Raw genomic sequence first — 18,091 nt, forward strand, 5'->3', positions numbered from 1 at the left:
GTAGAGAGCTATGCATTGAAGGCAACAGCTTGGATGCACGAGCGCCACTGAGGGTGCGACTGGGCCGTCTGATAATGTTTCTAGCCATTGATGGACGGCAATGAGCGCAGCTGAGTTCGCTGGTTATGGCTTTCATAGTTCGCTGCCAAGTCATTGTTTGACCGTCTCTGGCTCTGTTCCACCCTTCACATGGTTGGGCGAAAAGAGCCCTTCGAGGAAGTCGGTCGACTGGCATACGCAGCACGTGGACAAGCCAGAGCAACCAATGCAGTGTGATCAGTTTATCTATCGAGGGTGAGTTATTTCTCCCCCAAAATGTTCCACTGGATTGGAATTCAGACGTTGGTAGAGCCCGTCGGCACTGACCACCTGGCCACCTTGGGCTCTCTATCCGGTTTCTTGTCTTGCATAAAGAACATGTTAACGCCACTCAGTCAAGCCACAACTGATGCGTCTGGTTCATCTGGCCCGACCGAACTTCGTGTTTTGAGCTCGCCGCCTCAAGTTTAGTCGAACCGATCGCACCGAACTTTTACAGACTGCTCCCCTTTAAACGGTGAGTGCATCTCATATGATCAACTATAAAGCACTAACAAAATTCACCTCTTTCTGACCAGTTGACATCAAAATTTCAACTGATTTGATGCGACTACCCACCCGCGATCATATGAAAATTTTACGTTTGGCTATCTTCACTTTCACCTTTTGTATTGATGACCTCCAGCACCATTAGCACGTATGACGTGAACGTTTTTTTGCCCACTAGCCTAAGATGAGAGCCGAGAGCCAAGTACATAAGCACCCCACAATGACTAATCTTTGAGTAATGTGGCTCCTTCCCAACACGCACCTACTACATTAAGTTACGCACTTGCACGACCATATACGTATAGTTTCTGCGACATTCTACATTAAATGCGATGATCTAGAATTGTCTGCTCTGGTGTATTCTTTACGAAAGTGACCAATGGATTTTCAGTATCTTCCGAAATAGGTCTTGGCCAAAACGTGCACCGGAAGTCCACGCGTGCTCTGAACTTGAAGAAGTTTTCCTAAGACTCCAAAACTTACCACAATTCTCAAACGACCGGTTTCGTTTGGTCTCTTTGGAGAAGGACATCTCTGTGTCAAACCGTTTTTGACTTTTCGTTTGACAAATGATATTCCATTTGAAAGAATTTGAAACTTTTAATATTGGTTTATTCCCGTTCAGTTATTGAAGCGGCTGTTTCTTTTCAGACCTGGATAACCCAGCCACTCCAAATGCAACTTATGTCACCGAAAATCTAGAGCACGAACAGTTGGAATTGTTAACCTCCCCTTCTATTTGTGACCGTTCCTTAAGTCGTAGTAAGTAATTATTCTTTGCAAGTATTTCATTCACCCGAAGGTTACTCACAATCACATAAAATGTGATTGTTACCCATGTGATTTGTAAACTCGTGTAGGACTTGTGTGGTCAATTGCATCTGTTCGATTTCTATATAAACCTCACCCAGTGGGGGTCAGAATGGGGAGATGAAATTTCAGAATCCACATCGTGACCCCAAACCACGTGCAGCTTTTTTTACGCGCCAGTGAACCTAGCGCACAATTATGTAATTCTCCCTGAAGGACAGATTGAGGGAGAGCTATTCAAAGCTTAGCGGTACCCCCACATGATCACCATGATGTTCCATCGTACGAATAGGAAAAAGCTCGGACAGGATTTGTTTGATACCGTATTTTTGACCTGGCAGTTGTTTTTGTGACGTCTCACATTTCCTGCTTGCACGTGACCACACCGATCGAGTAGACGAAGCCACACTATGACTTCCGCCAAGCGCAAGTTTCCGAATTCATTTCCTAACGTGTGCACACCTTGACATAAGACAACAGGTGTTATTTGACTGTTTTTCAAAGGAACCTATCCATTTACAACGACTTCCTGGAGTTTACCCGTTAAGACGTGGCTCACTTCTACGCGGCGAAAAAAGTACCCTTGAATTCTTATGCAACCCATTTGGTTTAGCACGCATATATCACTCACACTCGAAGGCTGGCGCGTTTACGTATAATTTCCCTAAGCTAATTACTGACCATGAGTTAATATCCAGGTATCCCATTTTATATGGTTGTATGATTCTTACATTCTGCGTTTACCCAACTCACATTTGGACAACGCTCTTCATATCCTAGTGCAATTATTCTCACAACTTCGCACCAGAGGGTAGAAACCCCGCCCTCGAGTTATATTTGCACAGCTCACGGATGGTGAATATCCTTAGTTGTGTCATGCTCCAAACCCCGGACGTGTGACACGTGGGGTGAGAGTGTTGCGCCATAGGCGTAAAACGGGGCGTACCTAGTTCATCCAGTCCAAAGAGGGGGCATTTGTCAACAGTCGCATTCGACTGAGCGGAATTGTTCAAGAGTTTTCAAGCACTGACAGGGAATTCCTTTCAGGCTAGTCGGTTGGTCACTGTGACCAGGTGCGTCACTGGGTCTCCATCCAAGACGTTCGACAAGCCAATCACATCGCTAAAGAGTGTTCAGGTGTGAAGATTCAGTCGCATCCAACCTGTACCGGTGACCAGTAGTGTTGCGCTGAAAATCCTAGCAAGAATAAGAGGGAAACTCGAGTCCGTTTCACCACCTCTTTGGTTTGCACTATGCAGAATAATTGTAACAGGGCACGAGTAGAACTGGTGACTGTGTCTTCGAACGTGAGTGACGTGAATTTAAAGCCAAAAAATTGTACTACCTTCCCCGACTTCGACGGACGCGATCAACTTTGACATGTAGATATGAATAGCCTGCACAGCTTGAAACATTGCTGAATCGCTAACCAGCATGTTACCTATGGGCGACAGCTCCGGCAACATTGTAAGCAACTTGGATGATCATGTGAAATTTGTTGGTAACTTTGATCCCACTGGTGCAATCTCATTAGCCAGTCTGCAAACTTCATTCCCAAGAAAGGTTGCAGCGAACTTGGCAAGTATGGTTTCATAGGACACGCAGCTGTAGGTTGTTCTTACGCTTAGCACGTGACCGAGCCCCTAGCTAACAGCGCTCGATGTTTTTGCCAATAGAGCACCTGTTCTACAAACAACCACTAGTTTTCCACCCATTTTGGCATCGCAAAACTCCAATTCTATGTTTAGTTTCATCTTAGAAAAACCAAATCCAGACGCAAACGACGTCCAGGTTTAACTCCCAGCATTCATCTAGTGTAAAAAGACTGTACTTTAATGGAATGTCTTCTAAAAACGCTCGTAGAATTGCACAACTGTACAGCTCATTTTCCAGCATTTTATTACGCTGGGCAGCTTGAATTTCCTAACTTTAGTCTCCCAGAGTATGTAATAGTAATCCATCTATGCATTTCGATCGTTCGCTCAAACGCTGTTCACTTCACCTTTCCGTTCTACCATCCAAAATGGCTTTATTATCCGTAAGCTAGTGTGTAGTGGCCATTTACGTTATCAGCGTTAGCAACCGCAGTAAATTAACCTATAAGTAGTAGTCGAAATGTGTTCACCATAATTCAATAAAGCGGTTGTACACCTGTCTTATACAGTGAATTGATGCCTGCCCATGTCTTAGTAGAGCAAAGCCAAGTCGACAGCGTAGGACCTTGGGAAGCCAACGTTTAATAGAGTCATCCAAGATCAACTGATCAAGCTCGGTGAAGCAACTTCTTAAGGAATCTAGGGTACCTAGCGTCGCCTGTCCCATTTAGCATAAAAATAAAGAACCACCGTAATAGCTGTTCAGTTAATACATCGGTTTGGCGTCTAGCTACCATGCCACCCAAAGGAAATACGAGGGCTGATATACTGCCAGATTGCTCAAGCCCAGACGGGAGCGGAGAGCGAGAACGAACCATGGAACTTCCGGTCATTATGTCCGGACCCAAACCACTGAGCTTTATCAACCAACAACTAATTTTTCTCAATAAAAAACAGCTAGATCAACTTTTTTTTCCATCCTTCCACGCATTTATTAGATGTGTCTCTATGGTGTGACTTCAAGCTAAAAGTCCTACCAGACAAAGTGGGGTGGAATCGCGTAATATAATGAGTTGAAACGAACAGCTGAACCATATGGTGGAAATGCTTTGAGGTGACCAAAGGTCATCAGTTTGAGAATTCAGAATGTGCAGAACCACGAGGCTGTAAAACACTTTCAGAAGAGTAGAAAACTGCACTAAACTAGCATACGTACATCGTAAGACGTTTAACCCATTCCATTGCGCCAATCAGTGGTCACAGGACGTTTTTGGCTGCGCCAACTGGGAGTTTGGTTCAAATTTGGACATCCTGCTCAGAACACAACCTTTTTGTAAAAACGGTAGTTGACTGATGCACACTTCGTTTCTTTGTCAGCGGGCATACTAGTGCGGAGGCAGTATCGGAAAGTCTGTTCAGTTCCCGTGTGTGTTTTGTTTGATAGGCTGATGCTAAACCCTAGTCGACAGACAGAATGCGTGTATCGAATGACGCTATTCTCTGAGCACCGTGTGTGTAGGATAATGTCGAATTCAGAATAGCGTGTTCATGTAAATGATAATTATAGATCTGGAAGAGAAACTTTGCTAGCGGTGTACAGATCATAAAAATGACCAAAGTTTTTACATCTCCACCCCAGAAAGTACTAGGCCGTGATAACCGAGTTCATGATTAAAACCTACCGTCAAGATCGACCAAAGAGTCCTGTAGGAGCTCACCGGATCTACTTTATAATGACTTTTCATCCACTTTGCCCGGTTGATGCAGTGAGGTCAGGAGTGAAAAGTTCCGTGATGAGTTGCTTGCATTTCAATGTAAACGGAATATTGAAGTCCGTGTGCTTTTCTGGATGTTGCACTAACATAACTGTTGCCATTATTTTAGAGGAATGGATGTGGTATGATTTAACTCGGCACTCCGACAGATGTCTGGATGTTGGGAAAACCTTCATTAGTTGAATTTTGGTGCCGGAGAAGGCAGCCTAAAAAGAAAATGAACTGTTGTGACCCCTCAGTTTGGTTATGCAAGATTAGTCATTATTTCACATACTGTCATCATCATCATGAAATTATTGGTAAGTGTTCATGAGATCCGTGGTTGTGCGTGGACTACGGTGCTGTGAAGGTGCTCACCCTTTGGCCCAAAATCCTCACCGCAATGGAGTGATTGGCATAAGACCTTCAAAGAAGTCTGCATTTTTAAGCAGCAAGTCTCCAAACATTTTCCAACCCCAATCTTTGGGGACTAGGGATTGTGTTAACCAGACTTCTACCCAGTGACCAATCTGGTAGGCGAGTGTCAAACAAACGCTGCCCAGTATACACACACTGTCACACCGCAGTAAGGTCCGGTCTCCCAGTTGTCTGATATTTCAACCACTAACACTCCTGATTGTCTGTCCCCCATAGCTACCGTGGATACGGAAAGAAGCTGTTTGTTCATTAGTCCACAGAATACAAGTGGAACTGACTACTTTGAAACCACGACAAGATTGCCTTCAGTGAACACAATGTCATGTGAGTTTCCTTCCTCACTTTTTCACCATCTACACAGGCTTGTGTGTCCAGTCGTATCATGACAAAAATGAATGAATGGAGCGCTTTGGTTGAGTCCGTGTAATCTGTCCGTTTGTGTGATCAGTGTTCTCCTCGAAGAGGCCTCGACTTTAGACTACCTTCTAAAAACAACCAAATGCCCCTTTTGTTGTATCGTTGGTTGTTTAGGAATTTGTAGGTACAAGGACAAAATCTGGGCCATAGTTCGATACATACTTGCCCAAATATTTGTTGCAATCATGCACCCATGTTAGAAGTGTGATGTTCAGACATTCATCCACAAGGTGTCGCAAACTCAAAAAGTACCACTCCATTCTATTCCTACACGCCTGGAATTCCACACTTTGTCGAGTTTTTTGTTCACTCAGGGGAATCATAACCTAAGACTGCCGACCTTGTAATTGTTTTGCTGGTGTCAGCACGTACCCCCCAGTTTTTTTTACAAATGATTTGTGATGGTAAGAGCTAGCTGATTCAAACTAGTATCAACTGTTGGCGTCCAGAAATGACCTTGGAACAAATTCTTCCGGCCTCGTTAAGCAAATTGCACACTAAACGGCGTTGCTATTTTATTAGCACAATACTTCAAAATTCTACATAGTGGCTACTCAACGATTACTTAAACTACTTCATTATACAAACTATGAATTTCCAAGTCTAGAAATGTCACGCTATCATCCGTTTCATTTGGTATGCTCGGAATACTATTCCAATGAATGCTGATCAAAAGACTCAATAGATTTCTTACATCCTCTTTAAAATCACTGTCACATAGCACAGTTTGTTGAATCCGGCTGTTATTTAACCCTGAAGACCGACCAGTGATAACTTCTACCAGTACTGGTAAAAAGAGGAAGGCCTCCACTGCGGAGTTATTCATAAGAAAATGCCAACTGATCAGGTACAGACATTTGGACAGAGAAGCAAAACTCTCATTTGCATGTTACTTACGAAAACTGGACATTCATCATCTTCTTCTTGAACTTTCCTGGATATTCAATGACTCCAATTATTCATTTCCCAAATCCAAGCAAATGTAACTAAGCAACTCCACAAATTCCGCAAAAGATCTCTATTTCTCAAGAGACGCAAAGCGAAATTCCACTAACAACACATACTACTCGCATGCCTCCCCATCAGTAGCATCACCGTTACACTGGTATCCCACTGGATATCCCAACTGATCTTCCAGCTAGGTGTAGGATACTCTAGTCATCCGCCCTATATCGATCATCCACGTATGTATACCGTCTAGGGTCACCATCCTTCAGTTACTCAGTACACGACTTGTATTGCCGTGTCGCCTCGACGATGTGTCCGACAGAAGGCCAGGAGAACTTTAGACAGACGATACTATGTCCAGTCTAGCCGTTGTCGTAAATCTGCGAATGACAGTGCCCAATTGCTAGCCGAAATCTAGCTGTCTAGAACCTCTGCTGACATTCATGAAATACGCACTAAAGAAGAGACGTAAGAAGAATAAAGCGGCTCCACTATAATTTTCTACTTTTCCACGCGGATGGATTTTACCTGTTGCATCGGAAGCCCACTAAGTCTTTCGGCAAACTCGGACATCTCCTGGGTTATGAGTGTTAATTCTACACAAGAGCACGTTTCAGTGCATATCTTACGGCGTTATGAATCACGCACAGGGCGGATAACACGGACCATACCGTGAAGAACGGTTCGCATCGATTCTACCCAGACTGCTTGTAATATTCATTCATACTCCTTTGTCAGGCCGAAGGTTAACTATTCCCTGCTTGCGCCCCTCCAAATTAAGCACCGACGATGGCATGCGCAGTGCATCGTCCAATCACTGCAGCTGCTCCTATTGTGAAATCAAAGTCCCCATTGCACAACCAAGCACTAGTTTTCCAATTATCTCTTACGCTTTTATTCGCGCTGCTCTCAGTGTACTGCGGAACGTACGCAAACCACTTGGTCGTGTTGTTCAAATACAATGAAACATTATGGAGTTCTCGACTTTACTGATGGGACTGTCAGTGTGATTCTCATCTGGTGAACAGAATTTCCTTTGGATAACTCCCTCCTGGCGAAATCATTTACCAGGACAAACTGGACTTGTGCTAGAAAGCCAGAAGACGCTGATGAGCTTCCTCATGATCAACACTGCGCAGTCCACGATCCGGCATACCCGACACACTGACACATATTATCTCTACTATGAACACACACATATATGTTTTTGATTGCTACTGCTGAGTGTAATTTAATAAGGATCAGTGAGGCGTTTACGACAAGTTTTCTATGCTTGTGATCTAGACGGAATGCGATGGAAGATTTCGAAGCTAATCGGTGTTACAGGCACTACCAGAACAGTACATGTTTTAAACGAAGTTTTATCGGAATCGTGCATTTCCTCCTCTGTTCGAAAGCACTACTCGAACAAAAGCCCAAATTTTCTAAAAGCCAAGGTGAACTGTTAGAACAGCAAGGGCGGGTTCGTTAAGTGTGTAGCGAATCGCATGCCACTTCTTCGCCAGGGGGACCCGCAACAGGTTAACAACAATCCACGATTAATGGTGTGTTTCAGCACACAGACCCCATCAATTTGCCTAAATCAATCGACTGATTCCTCTATTCGTGAGTCTACGTACGGTACTAAGTTTCAGATTAACCGTCTGACTACTTGCGTCGGGCTAGTAGTATGACGAAACGCTTTCAATGCTCCACCCTACAATGTTTGGGTGCTCCTCTGAGTTCAAGAAATCTGTCTGTCAGTGGAAAGCGCTTCTGTTAATTTCAGCGTACAAGGTTGCTGGTAACTGATATTGTCGGATGATGTTTATCACAACCCATGTCACCTAGAAGAGGTTTGGCGGTCCTATTTCAATGACTCTATAATTATTAATTGGTAATATTCCGGTAACCATTTCCTCATCAGTTCGCCCAGAAATCGTCAAATTTTTTGTCTGTTTTTAATTCCGCGTGTGTTCAGAACTTTTTGTTCTACCAGGAATTATTTGGCATCTTCAAATGTGGCTGTTATGGATCGCCCTTCACCAAAGTGAATTCTACGGCGCAGATCCCGAGAGTTTCGGTTAAAACCAGAGACAACATTTGGGTTATTCAGACAAACAGATGCAAAATTTTCGACTTGTCCCCATTTCGGGATTCGGAACAACGTTATTGCGTCAGCAATCGTTCCTCGTGTGGATGGACCAGATACACGATTAAGCACCTGTCTTATCGCGGCAGTACACGTGTGCTGAGGACGATGGCCTGTAATCAATGATGCACGCACCGTAGATCATTTTAGTGAACCAACCAAAATTTGGCATGGCGTTGTGTGATACCGTTCTGCATCTCCATAGATGTAAATATATCAACGAAAAGATATCAGGCGATCTCATTTTCCCGTGTTCGGCATGATAGATTTTAATTTCTTGAACTATTCCGGATTTCGAATATATAAAATAGAATCGGTTATACCTACTGCTTAAATGTGATGCTAAAGTGGCCGAGCGCATTAGTATTATTCGCCGTTGGTAGATACATTAAGAGCAACGGCAACTATGTACTTGTTATCCCCCGCCGCAATCCTTGAACCGAGTCTCATCAGATTCTACTTCATTTAACACCTTTTACCAGACCTTTTCATGCAGAATACTTTATGAAGAGATTTTATGAGATAACCTCTGACAAACCCTGCCAAACATTAGTCTCGGAATTCATTTGACCTGAGTAAGAAATTATGCCTTCATAAAGGAAACTACTCAAAAGTTTTCTGAAAACTCTTCGACAGCCCAGGACCGGTTTCGCCCTTCTTGGGGCTCATCAGGAAGGCGAAGTCCCCCAGTTTCCGTCAACCTTATGTTATACTTGAACCCAAATTGGACTGTTTTCGAGAAATACACTCATTTGCAAATCAATTTGGTTTTCACGGGAGACTCTCTCGTTTGTAATATTCACGAATATCATGCCAACTGAAACATGAGGTGGCCTGTGTGCAGCACATTCAGTCGTAGAATATTGTAAACGAGAGATTCAGTTGAGCCTCTCGTGAAAACCAAATTCATTCTCGAAGAAATTATATCCTCGAATGGTGCTGAGACTGCTTCCTCGAATGAGCAGAAAATCAAATTCGTGAGTAATAGTGTGGGGTAAGACCGGGGAAATCATTCCTACTTGCGGTGTGATTCATCGGCCAGTGTTCATTAGGCAGTCACTTCAAGTGGTTTAAGGCAAGCTATTTACACAAGGTAGTATATTTCCGAAATCCGGTTCAGTTAGATCCATTCGTTTTTACCCTGAAGGCGGAGTTTCGTAATTGGTTTAACCAAGGATTGCTCAACATTCGAGAATATAGCACCAGCCCTCCAGTTCGAGCAGCGTACTGAAGACGACGTTTCGTCGGACACAAAGTTCAAAGAGTAGATGAACACTTAGACCGTCAGATGCGCTGCTGTTTACTGTACAATGAGCTGATCTAAAGCCGGATAGAAAAAACGGACGAGTAGAATACGACAACTGCACGCTCTGTGTGACATATAAGAGCGCTATCCGAAACCCAACTATGGCGTTGTGATGGGTTCAAAAACAGCTGGTTGTGGGACCAGGGTTACAGTTGTGGCGTACATTATTCTTATATGTCGGTGCTGCGCAGTTTTTAAGCTTTTTTTCCACACACACACACACAGTCACGGTTTTTTTCTGCACTGTATCAAACAGTTTTTCTAAGCTTTCTCCGGGCCCTATCAACTCGTCTTACCTCGATGAGTTCATATGTACAACTGTGTACATGGGGGTCACTGGACAGGAAATATCTAACAGTAACAAAGTGTTCTTGTTAATAAGCCCTTAGAAATCAAACTGTCCTGTCTGAATATTGTTTACCCATTTTTCGTTGAAAAGCAATGCTATCCAGTGCTCCGATATGCATCACGACGTATCGAACGACAGTGATTTTTTCCCACCGACTGACCAAACCAAAGGCACTATTCATCAATGAGATATACCGCAGTTTTGACCTCCAAGCATTAAAGTTTTGATTTCTGAACACTACACAAGCCATATTTAGCTCAGAACCATATAAACCTTGAGTCAAAATTGTCTTATCTGAAGTTCCGCACTCTTCCAATATTTGACCCGAGGCGGATTGGATGTGAATTCAGTTGAAGTGCCACATTTTCTTTCAATCTGAATGGGATAGCGAAAGATAAGCCGAAAAACAGACAGATTCTAAAGCGTTTCGTACACTGACAATGAAAAATGGAGCTTAGCTGTTCATCAGTACAATTATCTCTAAATAAATCTTCATTGGTTTGCTAGAAATACACTCATTTGTAAATCAATTTGGTTTGCATGAGAGACTCAACTGAGTCCCTTGTTTACGATATTCTACAACTGAATGTGCTGCTCACAGGCCGCCTGATGCTTCAGTCGACACGATATCCGAGATATCGCAAGGTTGCTGAAAACTCTTCGACAGTCCACGATCGGTTTCGCCCTTCTTGGGGCCCATCAGGTAGGCGCAGTCCTCGAGTTTCCGTCAACCTTATGTTATACTTGAACCCGAATTGGACTGTTTTCGAGAAATATACTCATTTGCGAACCAATTTGGTTTCCACGAGAGACTCAGCTGAATCTCTCGTTTGTAATATTCTCGAATATCTCGAATAAGTTTGACGGAAACTCGGGGGCTGCACCTACTTGATGCTCATCAAGAAAGGCGAAACCTGTCGTGGGTTGTCGAACAGTTTCCAGCAACAGTAGTTTCCTTCATTGGTTCACTTGTCAGGTGAAAATTTTTATCCTTTTCGGCAACTGCTACCTGGCCATATATAGTGAACTAAAGCAAGAACGATATGACTGTTTAGTTCGAGGTCTCTCAAATCATTTTATGGGGGATTCCCTCCGAAGAAGCATGACTGAGCTCCAGGAATATGCCGAATGATTGAAGCCCTTGAAGTCCCAATAACAACGGGGACTGATCTTTCTGTGTATATTTTTCACCGGTTAGTGAATGTTGGTGAATGTTGGCGACGAGGGTTCCAAACTATCTGGAGTAAAACAGTTCATAGGCAAGTATTTTGTTCGACGGCATTTGCCACGCGAATTACGCTATGGATTTGTTGATCTGATCATCCACGGAGCGGTCGTTTGATCGCTTGTTGTATCTACTCTTATGACGTAGGCGTTTTTTGTGTATTTTGTCTCAACTTGATTCATTCTTTTCCTCACATTTTCCGCTTTTATCGCTATTAGATGATGATCCCGAACTACGAACGTTTTCCACCGAACAGGACTTTATCAAACAAGCGGCTGTTGTCCACGATTTGCCGAACTGAACAACCACGTGACAAGATTTGAGTGCAGAAACCAGCGATCCTCCCAGTTTTGACCATGTGTATTCAAGTCCAGTCACCCTCGTGTACTCCTGTACACGGTTGATTGCTTCATTGATTTGACCTGTTCTGGCTGAGTCATTCACACTACATTCACCATCATCATTTCGTTTTGGGCACTTGAGCCCAGCGGTAATGCAGTTTCAGTTTCCACCTCGATGAACACTAGTATTTAGGTTACCAATCTACATCAAACCATGAAGCTAAATCCGCTCCATCCCTTGAGTTGTGTGAAGCGTCAGAGATAATCTTTTCATGCTGCACGTTCTTTAGCTATTTTTCGAATCGTTTTCGCGGAAGGTTAACGCAACATTCAGGTCCGCTAATGATGGCATTTTGGTGATAACACGAAGACATCAGTCTAACCTGAATCTCCCGTATATTCAAACTAGACAGAGTTGGACCCTGTAAAAACACCACTTGAGGGTAAATCAGTCGTTAGACAGAATCTTTTGCTCACAATCTGATAGTCTGTTATTCCTTCTAATGGTAGTGCACGCGTTGACCAACCTGCAATAGAACTTACGGTGATGGTGTGACATCACCGGAGCTATTTACTTTGGTTCCAATTACCCCATGAATAAAACAACTCATTTCAGAAATGTGGCGAAGGTGCATGGTTTTGATAAAACACTCTAACGGTAGTACTAGCACTTTTACGCCCGACAGTAACAAGACGGGGAATATCGTAAACGGGGAATTCATCCGAGTTATGTGCCAACAAATCAGAAGGTATTGTAGTCTACACCCGTTTAGCTGTTCAGTTGCAAAAGCAAACTTAATGAAACACATTTCGGGGGATTAAGTCTACCAAATAGGTACCAGAAAAGGCAAAACCTCCAGTAGGTTGTGCAGAATTCACGAATGGTCTTTAATTTAATTAATGTAACCAAATTTGATTTTGAGAGAGACTCACCCGGAACCCAGCTGAATCGCTCGTTTGTGGTGTTTGCAGGCAAGTGAATGTGCCGCACCAGGCTACCTCATGTTCCAGTCGCTACGAGATATCGCGATACATGTATAATTTTAATGTACCACTCAGAAGGTTGCTGAAAATTCGTCTACGAATTTGCATTAAGAAGGTTGCCTTGTGAGAAAATTAAACTGGCTTCTGAGAGACATGTAATAGATGAGGCAGGTACATGTCTATAGGTTCTTAAAACGCGCGGTCAACTTCATCTGTGCAAACAGATTAGTTGATTGCGTTCAACTGGCTTGCGTGAGCACGCCAATCTAAGTAGCCGGAGCTTCCTAGTTAATTGTATCGATGTAAGCTCATATCTGCTAGAGTGACTGCCGTGCGCTGCAAAGCTACTTGGTGACAAGTGAAACTGATTCGTGTTTGACTTCATCCACAAGAACCAAAATTACTTTGAAATTTTTACTTGGTATTTTGACACTGGCATAACGCCCCTTTCCATTATACGTGAAGCTCGTTAGCAAACCTGGTGAACTGCAGACAGTCATAGACAACGCAGTAAAAGCGAGACACATTCAATTTCTTAGTTGCTCAGCTCTCTGTAAAGATTCATTGGATTCCTCCAAGAGAATGTGAACTCTCCTGCAGATCAAACACTCAGACAACACGGGCTCGACTCACAGCAAACTGCATGTGACTGCCCCTCCTTCACTTCACTGATCTTAGCGTACGGGCTTAGCAAGTTTAATGATGCGTTTGTGCTGGCAAACAAGAAATCATTCATGGTAGTGGTCTCATTGACAGTCCGGTGAAACGGCTTCCATCAGCCAAATATTCGTTTCGTCTCACACCTATGCACAAGATGTATAAACTGGTGTGATCCTCGGAAACTGGACTTTACCATTACGTTAATGACCGCATTCAGCTGAAGTTTCAAAAAACCTGTGTGTAGTGCTAACAGCAAAGGTGTAAGTACACTTGATACTGTGAGATTGTTGCTTCGGATTCCTAGATTTCCAGTCCTGCAGCCTTCTTGATATAGTCCCCGTCCCAAACAATAAGTTTGAAAATCACACAAATATTGCCATCCTTAACTTGGCACTTTCAGGAGGTTTCTCGACGGTTTCTTCTTTCTGAAAGCTTCCTTCCTTGTTTATCTATGTCTGAGTTCAGCCCCATTTGAAATGCAAAACTCTTTGTTCTGAGAGTAACGCTTTCTGTATGAAGGCTTGGAGTTTCGGGCCAAATGTACATCCGTGTATATACACAAATGCACAAGAATGTGATCTATTGTTTAGGTCACTGGTTTTCTCTTTGGTAACATGACTCTCTTCTGTAATGTTTGCTTCGTCAGTGACCCATAGCAATCCGATTAATTTGTAATTCGCGTAAATTGGTACCTTGACGACTCCGCTTCTTAGTATAAATCGTTACTATTTGGTGTTCTGACCTACACTTTAGCGTATCTGGTGAACCGAGACTGTCCCCCTCCCCGTTTGTCAGTCTTCTGTGTCCCCGGTACCAACCTACGTCAGGTTGGTTCAAAGATACCTGTCAGTTAGTCACCCATGCACTCGGACAGGTCACGTTGTTGGCATCTTGTCAAACGACGTCATTTTGCGTTCGGTCTTTACCACGGGCTGAACTGTTGTCCACTCCGATGTTGAGGCTCACAAACCGTGTACGAAGTGTATTGGTTCCATTTGCTGCAACCTCATTCACCGAGGATAAGAAGATTAAGGGAATAAGGGACAAATGTTGGAGGCGATTGCTCAGTCTGTGTGACCAATGGACCTGTTCACTCAGTATGGCAAGAAGTGATGGTGATAATTTTGATGCAAGTCCGCCATTGGCTGCGTGACACAGCCATGGCTGTCAGGGTCACCAAACACTGGTTAGTTTAGTTGAGCGGATACCATCTGAGAGACGTCAGTTAGCAAGACGAATGAGCTGGGTGGTAAAGGCCTACATGATTCATTATCAGGTCATGAGCTGACAGGCCCTGTGTCACGTACATCCAACGCATGGCTGGGTAAAGAGGGCCCTTTAGTTGGCGAAGCTAACGAACTAACCATCATATCTCGTAGAGCGTGACCAGCTAATCCATCGTGAACTTTAGGAAACACCATCTGCCGTACTTCCGCATTACTGATCCAATGCCACATCAGACACGCGCAATAATTCGGAGCCACCATTTCACAGGCAACTGCTACATTCCTGATCCATAAAGTAAGACAGATGGGACCGCGCTATTGTCCAGTGTGCTCTTGACAATCGAGATGACATCACGTCAACGCCGCAGATGTCGGAGACAGGCAAACGCCGCCCCGGCTTTTGAAGTTCGGCAGGTGACTTCCACTTTTCTCAGTCCGCCTGGACTTATCCAGCTGTCCGGATAGGCAAACATATCTACCTTATCGATCGATTCGCTAGCAAGTATGAGGTTTGGGTTTGACCCCACCCGGTGTTCCAGGATGTCTTCACAATTCGCAGGTGCGAAGCATATACTACGAAACAAGATTATTTCAGTTAATTGAAGTAGTTTGCATTTCTAAAGAAGGATCTGATCGAAACATAATAATATCAGCGGCAAACTAAATGTCAGAGTGCAAATGCCAGGGGGAATATGTATATAGATAGATAAAGATGAAGTTGATAGGAAAGACTGGTTGCTAAACCGGTATAGATACCATTACCCGCCTTGAATTGCAATTAAGCGAAAACAAAATCCGGTTTTGTGAACGGTATTCCACTCAAACCACATCCAATTATTCCAGTTGCCAGTGATGCCAGTTTTAATGGCTATTACACCTTCTTTCTGAACTTGTGGGATCTCAAAGCTCAAGGAAATTTTCCACCGCCAATCGGTTACCAAGATCTTGTAAGAATCTTATTTGTTGGACGGTTGGCTGTTGAGTTTTTTGCCTAGCTTCTGCCACCAGGTACCAAAATGAACAGCACAACATCACCAGCTTGGTCACAATGGAAAATATGCCCAGGCTACCAGTATCCGCATAAGGAGTGTAACATTTCAAAGCTTTCGCGGTCTTGCTGCGATGATAAATCCTTTCATCTAAGTGCTTGCTGCCTGTACTTAAAACACATCAGACAAGATATCCGCCAGCGGGTTGACAGTTTCCCGACAAACCTGGATGAATCTACGAGGTTGGAAACCAGTATGTTTGCATCGGGAAGAGGGACAGACTTGACAGAAATGCAATTAGTGGACTTTATCGCATCTTCGTCGTGATTCTTGATAGTCTAAACACTAAAAGCCATGCCGTTTCGCCGTACCGACAAAACGAGATATCATTTGTCACAAATGGTCAATTTGAAAGAAGTATAATGTACAAGAAGAATATTCTGACAGGAGTACTTGGACCCTGTTTTCTTTTATGAAATCTCATCACTGTGCCCAATTCGCTCATGAAAAGTTAGAGTAATTAAGAAGCAGAGAATAACCAAACAACATTCGAAGGATGAAAGAGTAAAAGTAGAGTGAGACGAGCTGGAAAGATTTTATTATGGAGATTATCTTTCCAACAGGGAATGATGTTGGCTGACCTAACTTTTGAACTGCCCGTGAAGGCTGTGTTTTTATGTAAATAAAATAATAAATAAATAAATAAATAAATAAATAGTCTGTAAACGTTTATGAAGCTATGTTCACAGAACCTCATTCACCACAACCCGACCCTGCTTCGTGGCTAAACTTCCATTAAGCAGACTGTCTATTTCTGTTTTCTCATTTTTTCCCCATTTTTATGCACTGTCATGCTCAGTGATCTGTTTGCTGTATTTCAGTTGTATTGTTAGTTTCCAATTACAAGTGGATAGATTTGCTACTGGTCAACCTGAGCGCCCAGTTCTCTAGTGGGATAGCTGAAAGCAGTCACTTACAAGGCTTCCTTGCTATGGTTCATATCGTACTACAACGTCATAACTATCAGAAACTGCAGTTCTTTAGACTCTTACAGTCCTGAGCTTACCAAACGCACCAGTAGAAATTCCGGATTGCTTGAGAGGTGTTGGTAAAGCGTCGATCGAAATAGTCTGTAGGACCTCAAAGACTGTTATTGTAATTTCAAATGAGTTTTGCACAACCAAATTTTTCTGTGGAGGACTGAGCGGTAGGAGCTCATCATGGATGAGCTTCCTTTGATAAATCACCAGGGTAAAGTAACTGGGATACGTTTTGCAGCCTTCGATCTCGCTTGCAGGGTAAATGCTCTGTTTACTTTCGTTAGCTCAAAATAAAAACGCTTATTTTGGTACCAATAAAAAGAAAATTAAGTAATACAGGACGTGTGCATTCAAAAATGCAGTCGTCCATGTGAATTGTAATCATAAATTCATTTAATTTCCACAGATTAATTCTTCGGGGGGCATCTGAATCACCAAGTTTCCGATTTGACTGTCGACCTCGAAGGGTGGCCATCCACTTTCGGCTGAGTGGTTAATTGTCCAAACGAGTGGACGGGAGGTCGTGAGACAACACCTGCTGAGAAATTTCAGTAAGGATTAAACGAGCGTTTAGTAGTTCTGTTTTTTTTTACAGCATAGAATGACCCCCAGACAGGACAGAATCTCAGTTCACAATCCCCAAATCTTCGCGCATTCTCATAAGTGCTTGACAGCTCATTAGTTAGAGCGCGAATTTATTGGCCGGAAGGTCCGTTGTTCGAACCCGACCTCTCCACCTCGACTTCCCCTGTCTAGGTTTGGGCAACCTGGCATTATCCCAGCCCTCGTGCTTCCTTCAGGTGGCACGGCAGCTAGGCACCGGTAGGGTGTTGCCGCTAAACCATTTTTTAAGTACTTCATTGCGCTCATTCTCTGTGCAAACACGAGCGACGCATACTTGCGAGTAATTGATCTGTTTCTGAAGAGCACTAAGATGGGAAAATCAAAACCGGTTTAACTCAGTATTATAACGCGAAGATTTGACCATCTTTGCTTAAACAGCAAGTGTCTAGGCCTGACTACACACAAATCTTCATGCTAGAAAGACTTTCTTGTGCTCTGTTGAGCCACAAATCTAATGCCCATTAGATTTGCTTCCTGGCCCATCTGATGACTGATCTTTCATTCTGGTTATCGGCATTCTGAATCATTTTTTGTGCATACTTCGGCCCGTTCTCAAGTGATTCGATGCCTAAATTGTATGTGGTTTTATTTAGCTTGCCCAAAGTTCCGCAGAAGAGTGCAGTAATGGTCTCTGCTGCCGTGGTGGTACAGATTAGAGGCCCATGT

General features: G+C 43.4%; 1 protein-coding gene across 1 annotated transcript in view; it reads left to right on the forward strand.

Moving 5' to 3' along the window:
• The window catches only part of T265_06623 (hypothetical protein), a gene marked incomplete at both ends in the record, with an annotated part of 41,970 nt that extends 24,343 nt beyond the window's left edge, over positions 1–17,627 (forward strand). The window contains 3 exons of the mRNA XM_009171936.1: positions 1,240–1,350; positions 15,556–15,719; positions 17,484–17,627. Coding sequence (XP_009170200.1) covers positions 1,240–1,350; positions 15,556–15,719; positions 17,484–17,627 — 419 coding nt within the window. The remainder of the gene's footprint in view (positions 1–1,239; positions 1,351–15,555; positions 15,720–17,483) is intronic.
• Positions 17,628–18,091: the final 464 nt, after the last annotated feature.

Source organism: Opisthorchis viverrini (genome assembly GCF_000715545.1).
Source record: "Opisthorchis viverrini unplaced genomic scaffold opera_v5_140, whole genome shotgun sequence".
NCBI lineage: Eukaryota > Metazoa > Platyhelminthes > Trematoda > Opisthorchiida > Opisthorchiidae > Opisthorchis > Opisthorchis viverrini.